The 11,196-nt window shown below is 33.6% G+C and overlaps 1 protein-coding gene across 1 annotated transcript; it reads right to left on the minus strand.

Moving 5' to 3' along the window:
* Positions 1–2,543: 2,543 nt before the first annotated feature.
* LOC111908962 (patatin-like protein 1) lies at positions 2,544–7,079 on the minus strand. The gene is made up of 7 exons (XM_023904761.3): positions 6,836–7,079; positions 6,544–6,725; positions 6,253–6,439; positions 6,021–6,167; positions 3,624–3,926; positions 2,952–3,127; positions 2,544–2,862 (listed from the first exon to the last, which is right to left on the minus strand). The coding sequence occupies exons 1-7, from the start codon at positions 6,989–6,991 to the stop codon at positions 2,790–2,792; spliced, it is 1,224 nt and encodes a 407-aa protein (XP_023760529.1). The 5' UTR covers positions 6,992–7,079; the 3' UTR covers positions 2,544–2,789.
* Positions 7,080–11,196: the final 4,117 nt, after the last annotated feature.

Consider the following 11,196-nt stretch of genomic DNA (forward strand, 5'->3'; position numbering starts at 1 on the left):
TTGGATATAGTGTCTAAGTCCATAACTATATTTGGTATGTACTTGACCCGACCCGGCATGGTCCATTTGGGTTGCACTTCACCCGAACAATTTATGGATAATATTTGAGAATAGTACAAGTTATGATTTATTAATATATTATAAGTTCTAATATATTAATATAAGATCATATTATTTAATTAGTAGTGATCTATAATTAATCTAGGATTAATTTAGTGATCAAAGATATTACTAATTAAATATGGGCTTCTATATTTATATAGTGTGGGCTTATGCTTATTTGGAACTGGCTAGGCTTGGATGGAGAAGTCCATGGATCTCATGGAAATGAAGAGACATGGGTATTAGGGTTTACATGGATGTAACCCTAATCCACCACACTATATAAAGGAGGCTTTGGCTCTTGAAATCAAGCTAGTGAATACTAGTTGACATATGTTGAGGTGAGGGCCGATTTCAAGAGAAGTGTGACTATTCTCTCAAAGTTCCAAGTTTGTGGTGATTTGTGACTTTCATTTGAGGCATCCACATTATTGGTGCTAGGCTCTAAAACTCCAAGGAATCAACTACAACTACAAGGTAAGTGTTTCTACTAGCTTTATTTGATTCAAGTTCCCCATGCCATGCTAGTAAGGATATAAGCCTTGGAAAAATAATTATTTGCATGTATCTTAGACAAACATAGATCCAAGGTTTATTAGGGTTGCATGTACACTTATGAAGTGTTAGAATGCTCAAAACCCATCAAAATTACCCCAAACCATAGGGACCATTCATGTAATTTACTATTTTTTTAAAAACAATAATTAAACATCTATTTAGGCTTGTTAGTATATTTGGTATTGTTGGTTTTAAGTTTGTTAAGACCTGGATTTCGTTCGATATATAGTTGTTATACTACTCAAATTTTGTTAGAACTATATGCATGGTTAAGTCTTTTCTAACACCTGTTTCCCAGATTGGAACAGTAGATGGTATAAAGGAGTCAAAGGCTTGGTTTTGAGGAAAATCATATGCCATGACATGGCACGATGGGTGTCACAACATGGCATAAAAATTAAGATCGTGTATCCGAGATGATTGTCATGACGTGGCATATAGAGTGTTACGGCGTGACAACTATTGCAGTCCATAATATGACCCTAGGGTGTAACACCCATTTCCAGGTTTTTCCACTATTAACTTAAAAATGAAATTATTTGACAAATCTAATCCTCACACGAAGCACTAAGTGGATCGCGATGGAGTTCGAGTACGCTGGGTGTATACGTGAGTACATCGGGCGTACATGTGATGCCCATAAAGCCTACAATTTTAGGATTGTATTCCATATTTAAGCATCTTATCCCCCCTTGGATATTCTTATGACCAACCTCCATTCCTCTAAACCCTAAAATCGAAGCCCCAACCCTTGTGAGTAACATTTGAATCTTTTGAGTGATTTTTGAATGTTCATGGTAGGGAAGGAAGGTCATTTAAGAAGTGGTGGTGTAGTCAAGCTTTTGGATTCAAAATCTACATCTTTTTGTTTATCGTTTGAAGGTATAAAGTTCATACCTTGGAGTTTCTTTTGCTAAATCTTGTTTAAGCTTAGATTTATGTTAATTTTTTTTTGAAACCTTGGTCTTTGTGAGTATGGAATACTCCAGAGCATTGGAGTTATCCTTTCAGATGTTTTAGGGTGCATAGAGTCATAAAATTGCTAGCTTAGCCTTTTCCCTGCTTCAATGCATGAGTTATGGAGCGTTTGGTGGAGTAAAATGTTAGGTTTTTGGGATTAAGCTCTCTTTAGCTTTGTAAATGCATAAAGTTAGAGACTTTACAGATTAGGATACATTTTAGAATTAGATGAGCAATGGGTAAAGTGCCATTAAGACCTTAAAAATTAAGTTTTGGGATAAGCCAGGTACAATATTAAGTTATGTGTCTTACCAAGTTTTGCAACTTGACCACTCCATTTACATGCATCACATGTAACAATATGAAAACTGTTAGAGAGTTGAATAGGATGCTGGGAGATTAAAGAGAAGACCTGCAATAGTGTTCAAGACCGTAGGTCTTTATGCTGTAGCTATGTTGTTTATTAATTATGACATCTTTAGATTTTTGCATCTTGAAACAACATCTTTATTCAAAGATTTTTTTAATTAAACGAAATATTTTCTACAAAATGTTTTATTATACTGAGAATTTGTTCAAAACCGCATGCCATCCGCCTTGGCTCTCAAATATCGTGGCATTAATATAACTTCAGTGACTTGCTGAGAATGTAACATGGAAGATGAATCAACTCATCACCTACTATGTGGATGTTCATTCGCTAGAGTCACTTGAGAGTGGATTTTTTGATTGTGTGGTACATCAGTGCCTAATTTTGATAAAACTAGTAAGGTGTTGGAGTTTGCCGCACCCTGGAGAAATTACCCAAAAAAGAGAAAGGTGTTGGTGGATATTTGTTATGAAACGATTTGAAATGTATAGAAAGCGAGAAACGAAAGAACCTATAACTCGGATTACACTCATAAAGCCATAAGTAATAGTAATGAATTGAAAACTTCTTTCTTAAAATTGCCCAATAAATACACACTACACTTTTTTATAAAAAATATTATATTGATCAACAACATCATTATGATCAATATACAAACATATACAATAACAGAAATACATATAGATAATCAGTTTTACTGTTATACTAAAACAAATAACAATTAAATTTAACAAATATTTATTACAAATTTACAACCTTCTCCAGATTTGAATAATTTCATAAAATTATCGAATAAACATCACTCAAGCACTTCCTGTGCTGTACAATTTGCCTCCCTTAGTTTTCGTTCATCCGAGAGCTGTTTAGCAAGCCTGGTTTCATAAAAAGAAAACATGCATCAAGAAAGAATACCATATCGAAAGGTAGCTATTATAATTTGGTAATGGAGTTGGAGTTGTACTTTTTCAATGCTTCACGGTTTGTACCACCATCCGGGAGCACTTCGAATACCCCTGTATCGGAATTCACCCGAGAAACTGGCTTATCTAGCAAACCTTTGCCAACATCGACCAAATTGTTCAAATTTTGAGTTGTCGCAACATCCACCGAAGCCAAGTCTCCGGTCAATGTTTCATCCTAGTTTTTTGCAATAGGAGCATACAAAAACTTGAATCCTCAAATTCATACAACTTTTAATGCTTGGAGTATAATATTCTTATCGACTTTTAATTGTACAACTCATTAACGGATGTCCATATATATTGTCAAAGTACACAAATTAATGCATTTTTATGATTAGGGAACCTTTTTACTGACAAACTGTTATAATAAAGCTACAAATATTTAAAACTTAACTTCATAAACTTGTAACGATCTATTTGTTATATAACACAAATGTTTTTAAAAAATGCTATAGAAAGTAAGCAATTGAAACTTTGTATTCACAAAATACAATCATATCATTGTTACCCATTTATTGATGTCTTTTTTTTCGAATAATACTGTTTTTAAAAGACAAATAGGTTGTTACTTGTTTATGAGATTAACCCAATATTTAAAGGTCTCCTTGATGTGCATTGTCAAGTTGTAATGCATAACAATTCAGTACATGTTGAAAATGAGCAAACCATACCTGAATTCGTAGATAACTATTAGTGGAATTGAGGGCTTCAAAGACAACATTGTTATGAAAAACGACCAAATCAGCACTCGCTTGCTGGAAAGAATCTATCAATGGAGCCGAACCATTATTGACCATCCACCCAAGCACACCCCATTTTGCAGCCGTTTTCGCATCGTATTTAGGTGCTTGCTTCTCGGTTCCAGTCCCTAACGATATCACGAGATATCTCCCATAATCGAGAGGTGAGATTGGGATAAAATTTGGATCTTCTTTCATAACTTGCCTTGTCACTTCAGCTATCGCAACCAATGACTGCCTAATCCAGAAAAAAATGTTTAGGTGCCTTTGAGGAACTAATAATATACACTTGTACATCAATTATTTGTTGTATTTTTACAGTTTAGCTTCTTTCTAGCATTAATAAATTTTCCGCCCATTTAGGAAAACTGTTTTTCTTTTTGCATGAAATATAGAGTAGTATTTTTTTTTCTAGATGGGAGCATAGTGATTGAAATGTAAAATTCGATACAAGTAGTTCAAGTTTAAACTCAGTCACGTCCAAAATATTAATAGATCAGTTTTTTCCTCTTAACCTTGCTTGTGTCCCATAAAAGGGGAATCAAGCACCAAATCCTTATTTACTACACACCTATTTTAGGGTGTATAACTCGGTTCCTAGAGTAATGTGCTCTTAAGCTAATGGCTGCAAACTTTACTTGCATTGGGGTACCAGTAATGGATATAGTAGAACAAGCTAGACTTTAGATAATTAGAGCCGCACCATCGTCTTTGACTTTTTATAGCCAATATAATACAGCACTACTAAAATAAACTATCAATAATTGAATTCTATAACTATTACGAGAGCAAATAACGTTCAAGGCTCTGAGAAGACGAAATTGAAAAAATCATTAGGCAATTTGATTCGTTTTCAAAGTTTGAGAATCTTTGTGAATTTCTTAATTTTCTATAAATATTTTTATATTCTTAAATGTTAATATAGCTTTTATTGTGATTTTAGTTATTTTAATGATTTTTAATTTAAAATCGTTTGTTTAAATTTTTTGAATTATTCCTTATGTTATACCTAATTAATTTTGTTATTGGTTTTAAATATTCCAAAATTCTGTCAACTTCTAATAATTAATATAAATGTTGCATATTAGAAAACTTATACAAATATTAATTTAACTATAGTGTTATTTATAATTTGTAATTTAAAAGTATTTAAGTTCTCCCTTTGACAATGTTCTTTTTTTGAAGGGCATTATTTTTGTTCAAAGTAAGAGCTAGAAGAAAAAGAACATTATAAGAAAAGTAAAGGGTTTTGTAACCACCAAGTTGATAACATATGTGATTTTTTATTTATGCTAAAAACCACAAAAGCATAATGTAAAATGAAATCAATAATGAACTCCTTAAGACATGACATATTTCCAAAAGCCAAATCATTTCAAAACTTCCAAAGTAATGTTCTTAATTAAAAGCGGTTCGAATCGGCTGGTTGCATTGAGACCGAGGTAAGAAGCGATTTAACTAGTACTTATTTTGTGTCTATTTTTGAACCAGAACACCGACGGGTTTTCACAAAATCAGGTTGAACCGGCTAAATGAAATAAAAAGACATGTAAATGACATAATTTGCATACAAACTTTAATTGGTCTTCTTTTTCATATCTATTTATACATCACTTTTAGTTGTATACAAACAAAAAATCTTTTGTTTGATAATCAGTTGCATATTCACTATTTGTGATTCTAGAAAATGAATATGAAAACCTTTTAAATATGAGATAATCAGATGGACAAATTTGACTTCATATCTAATGGTCATATTGACCAATTTTATAGACACTCAAAATGGCAAAACTCCTTTGTATTAGATCTTTAATAAGTTTTTCTCTAACTTTTGTTGTGGTTTTGTAACAAAAAAAATGATAAATGCTATAATTTTTTTTTTTTTTTTTTTTTTTTGTGTGATGTATATGTATTCATTTAAAACTATATTATGTTTTAATATTGTACATTATGTTTTTTTTTTTTTATGTATTTAGATTTATGTGTATATGCGTGCAAGAAAAAAAATGCATGAAAATTTTGAAAGCTAGGTTGATCCAACGGTTGAATTAGCTGAACCGAGAATCAACCATCATACCGTTTCAATTAAAAACTCAGTTTTTAAAACATTGCCCTTTGGTTACAATCTTTTCTGCATAATATTCATTTGAAAAAAAAAATCAAATGACCATGCTTATGAACTTACGGACCGATCTAGACTAGATCATGCATCTTTCCAAACCCCCCATAACCATGCTTTGATCACCTGACCACAGTTCAGAAACCTGTCCGGTGGTATCTCTATTAAGCATGATGCATGGAAAATAGTTGTAGTTAATTTGTAATTACCGGGTTATTAGCTGCAACTCCACCATCAATAAGGTTAAACTCACGATCACCGTTCTGAAAGTAATGGGCAGGGAGATACGTCGGTGCTGCAGACGTACCCATGCAAATATCTGATAATAGCGCATCTGTGGTAGGCTCTCTTGGCACCTTCAAATCACCATTCGTAATAACTCTCAAGTTAATAAACCTCATCATAATCGATTATCTTAAGCGATTTAGCAAAAACACAAACCTGATATGAACTAAACACCACAGGTTGCATATCCCTTATGTCAAAAGTAGGTATGACAACGTTAGTCAATGTCTGACTCAGCTTCGTGGTTCCTAGTAAGCCTGTTAGGAGGGTTTTAAGATACTTTCCATTGTACTTTGGCCCTACCAACGCCTTCAACAGCTTTATAATCCCAGCAAATGGCCCTCTAAATTTACCAAAAAAACATACACAGTTTTAAAAAGTCGTTTAGAGAGTGATCATACGATCATAGACGTATGCATGTACACGTAACATGATACATGATGTTACCCGATTTGTTTGAAAATCTTCGGGGTATTTTCAAGATAAAATGGAACGATGTCTTTAGCAGCATAAAAAGGTTTGTTGTTTTCGTCTGGAGCCGTTAGCATAACTGCTATTAGAGCACCTGTGCTTGTTCCAGCAATGACGTCAAAGTAATCCACTAATCTTGCTTCATCTCCGTCTAAGTCCTGCATGTAGATATACATGTTATTAATTGATTAAGTCCAAAAAAACATGTCTAAAAGTATATAATTCCCATGAGTAATTGAATATGTAAGTGGGAGTTATGTATATATACCTGAAGCTGTAATTCGAGATACTCGAGAATGACACCAGGGATGATACCTCTGATGCCTCCGCCATCGATAGAAAGAACAGTTATGAGATTTCCAGTATTTGGAGGCCGGTTTCTAATGGAGGTTGTTGTTGTTGTTGTTGTGATTTCGGTTGTCATCTTGTAATCGTAATACAAACACTACAATGATTAGACGAACTTAGAGGTAGTATTTATGTATGAGAGTTGTTAGTCAATCTATTTGTACATTCAAATGCCCTTTGTTAATAATGGATAGGACATGATCACTTGTGCTACAACATATATAATATCTAATTTGATATTTACACGTTAAGGAACACCAGTAATTAATCTCTAAGTATTTTTATAAAGTTCAAAGATTTTTTTTAGTTATATAAAAATTGAAGGTTTAAATATCTACAATATTGCTTGCAATATATATACGGTTTTTTAGAGTTTTTGTTACTAGATAAATATCTTAAAACATGTATTAAATTAATCATAGTAATTTAAAGACGAAGAAATGCAAATAGAGTGCAAACAAAAAGAAGTAAGAACATATTTGACTGTTTCTTATATAGTTGACTTTTATCAAGTTTTAATTAAATCTCTTTGTAATTTTACAATTATTTAAATAGGAGAGGGAAAACTTGAAATATTTACAAAAAATATTGCTCGAGGATTGATTCATGCTCACAATTCACAAATATTTGTTACAAAATAAACAATAATTAACTTATTGTCCTGAAAATCTCGAAGTCAACTTTGCAGAAAGAATGTTCATCCGCAAATTCTTTTAGTTTCTTTATTTGCAATTAAAAGCAGCCTCCTATTACAGTCAGAAGACTGGTTTCGTTTTGGATTGCTTGCGTATAAATCTTCTAAGTATAAAGAATTTAAGATTTGTTAGAAGTCTGAATTTCTTTGGTTTGGTAATACGTTAAGTAATCTACTACAAAAATATAAACCTTAAGATAAAAATCTTCAATTAGTTCATAATGTATTGGTCGTTGAAAATTTAATAGATATGTATGGTTGTATCGAATCGATCGAACATGAACAAAGTTTGTTCATTTTTGTTTGTTTAAGTTAAAAGGACAAATGAAGAAACACATAAACGAAGGAAATTTTTTCTTCTTGTTTGTTCGTTTAGCAAATTACATTGTTTGTGTTTATGTAAGTATGTTTGTTAAGGTGCTAAATGAACTTAAACGAACAAGCCAATCATCTTGGGCCTTCTTCTCAAGAATAAAACCCATCATACGAGGAACACAACAAAAAACCTTAGAAACGAGGAATTAGTCGATTTACTAAATTTAGAAGCCGACGAGTGACTTCAAGTGAACCTAGGCCCCTCTATATGCATATCGATAATCTCAAAATCCTCAATTAATTGAACGGAATAAATTAAAGTAAGAGTTTGAGGTAGCAAAGAACTGAGAGTCTAGCCTCTCACTAGCATTCCGAACCTCATTAAAGTATCTCATTATAACAATTACTCTTTCAACAAAAGTGATAAACTCGAGAATAGACAACGAAAGAGAGCGCTTGTCACTTAAATATTATGGGGCAATCAGAGTCGACACATCAACGCCTCCACCTGAGTTGGAACCTAGACAACTTGAACAACAACCAACCAATCCTAAATAGTCACACACTCCCTTCATAGCATCTCACGATCCCAAACAACCAAAATACCACCCACCCCCCCACCCCGCCCCCTCCCCATTTTTTTTCTTCTGAAAGGCCCTTACAGAACATGAAAAATCGAAGGAATAGTTTCCCCATAACTATCTTACTTTAACCAAGTCCAACACCTCCATTGTTGTTTCATACTACACCCAAAAAGTTAACAAGACTTTTATGGAACAAACCTCTACCCTATGAATGTTAACTCGGCTCCACACTCCCTAACTATTAATAGAGAGGCAAATTATCGATGCATCGAACTCTATCCCTTCCTAACAATCAACACTTTCAACACCCTCTAACACCCTTCCATGGAATATGTAACAAACGAGAAAATTAGGTCATTGTTCACCGGTCTCGGTCATCGTGAACACTCTTTGTAATATACCTAATGTATTGTATTCCATCATCTTCTTGCAAATAAAGTTTTCATACTTAGACTTGCATACAAAATATCCTTTTTGTCTCCGATGAATGTTGCTCGTTAACAAACAAAACACTATTCATAGTATATTAGTATTTAATTAATGCATTGAAAATAAGATTTATGTGTTAGGTATACATATGAAAAATAATAATTCAAACATATACTGTCTAAGAATACGATTCCATGGATATAAAGAACGTCGAAAATGGAGATCGTCCGTGAATGTTACACCCTTTTTGAGAAAACAAATAACTTATATAACTTAGTTTTCCGTAAATAAACGTTGAAGTGATTCATTGTGTTAGCTATGCATCTCGTAAAGTATTTCTGAGAATGTTTTTGGACTTAGACTATACCTTATTATTTGATCCCATCATCGGAATATTTTTAGCGCAAAGTTCTAGTTGTTTTACGAAATCAGTCGAAATGAGAGAACTATAATTATAACTAAATAATAACTCTAAATGCTTTTTTAGCATAGTTACATCATTCCTTTGGAAATTTCTATCACATATTGGAATCAAGATCTGACTGGCATACTCGGAAAATAAGAACGCGATAGTTCTTCGTCGACATTTGACACGTGGTTTGAGAACGCGACACATCTCATGTTCATAATGAATAAATTTGGCTCATTGTGATAGTGAAAAGTGTCAAACTCTCATGGTTTCTTGATACCTATAAATAGGAGGTGATATCCTCCCTCTCTCCCTACTCCATTCTCTCTCCCACTTTCTTTCTAGAGTTCCACCACTCCACCACCGCTCCACCAACGTGTCGCCACCTTAGGCCGCCACCGGAGTACTACCAAGGCTTTGTTCAGCTACCCAACTACTCCGAAAAACTCTCCAATAGCTCCCATACCTTCGAACGTCAATGATCCAACAAAAATAAACTCCTACAATTAAGAACCATCGCAATATCGTCGTCCGCCGCCAGCTGCTACCGTTGACCACTACCAACAGCCACCAAAATCAACAAGCAGGCTCTTTTCCTCATCCTTGATCTGCGCTAGTTGTCCCCACCTCAATCCGCCATTGGAAAACCATTTTCCGACCATCTTTTTATTCAACGGTAGAATTTTGGAAAATTTCCAGTTGGCCTCCAGGCAGTTTTCTGGCGAATTTGTATAGTTTTTCCAACTTACTTTGGCCTAATCTGCATCCTTAGAGTGTCATTTTCTGAAAATGAGGTGCCGTTCATGTAATCTCGAGTCGCAACTCGAATCTCGGTTTTCGAGTCGAAATATTTTTTAGTGAATCTGAATTGTTTTTCCGAATCACTACTCTCTGAGCTTGGCGTGTCGTTTTGTGGAAATGAAGTCACATTTTAGAAATACAAAGTTGTGGTTTGAGTATCAGTTTCCGATCCGAACAACACAACGATAAAGCGGGCAACGAAAGTGATTTTCACGATCCCCTTTTAAAATTTGAACGCTTTTGGGGGAGAATAAATGCAAATACTTGTTATGATTTTATATAAACGTTTGATTTACTATGTAAATGTTTTTATAAAACTTGTTATATGTCGTTGATAAAACTAATTATTAAAAATGTAACACAATAGTTTTCGTTCAAATCGTATACTTTAGTTTGATGTTTATTAGTAAAATAAATGTTATATATTATAGACTATGATTTCGAATGATTAAATCATTAAGATTATATAGTTTATAATATGCTAAATAGTTTTTGATTTTTTAAAAACAATAACTAAACATTTATTTAGGCTTGTTCGTATATTTGGTATTGTTGGTTTTTATTTTGTGAAAACCTAGATTCCGTTCGATATATGGCTATTATACTGCTCAAATATTGTTAGAGCTATACGTATAAAGGAGTCAAAGACTTGGTTTTTGAGGAAAATTATATGCCACGACATGGCACGAAGGGTGTCATAACATGGCATAAAAATTAAGATCGCGTATCCAAGATGATTGTCATGACGTGGCATATAGAGTGTTACAATGTGACAACAGTTGCAATCCATAATATGAACCTAGGGTGTAACACCCATTTCCAGGTATTTCCACTATTAACATAAAAATGAAATTATGTGACAAATCTACTCCTCACACGAAGCACTAAGTGGATCGCGACAGAGGTCGAGTACGCTGGGTGTACACGTGAGTACGCCGGGCGTACTTGTGATGCCCTTAAACCCTACAATTTTAAGGTCGTATCCTATATTTAAGCATCTTATTCCCCCTTGGATATTCTTATGACCAGCCTCCATTCCTTTAAACCCT

The sequence above is a fragment of the Lactuca sativa genome, chromosome 4 (assembly GCF_002870075.4).
Source record: "Lactuca sativa cultivar Salinas chromosome 4, Lsat_Salinas_v11, whole genome shotgun sequence".
Taxonomy (NCBI): domain Eukaryota; kingdom Viridiplantae; phylum Streptophyta; class Magnoliopsida; order Asterales; family Asteraceae; genus Lactuca; species Lactuca sativa.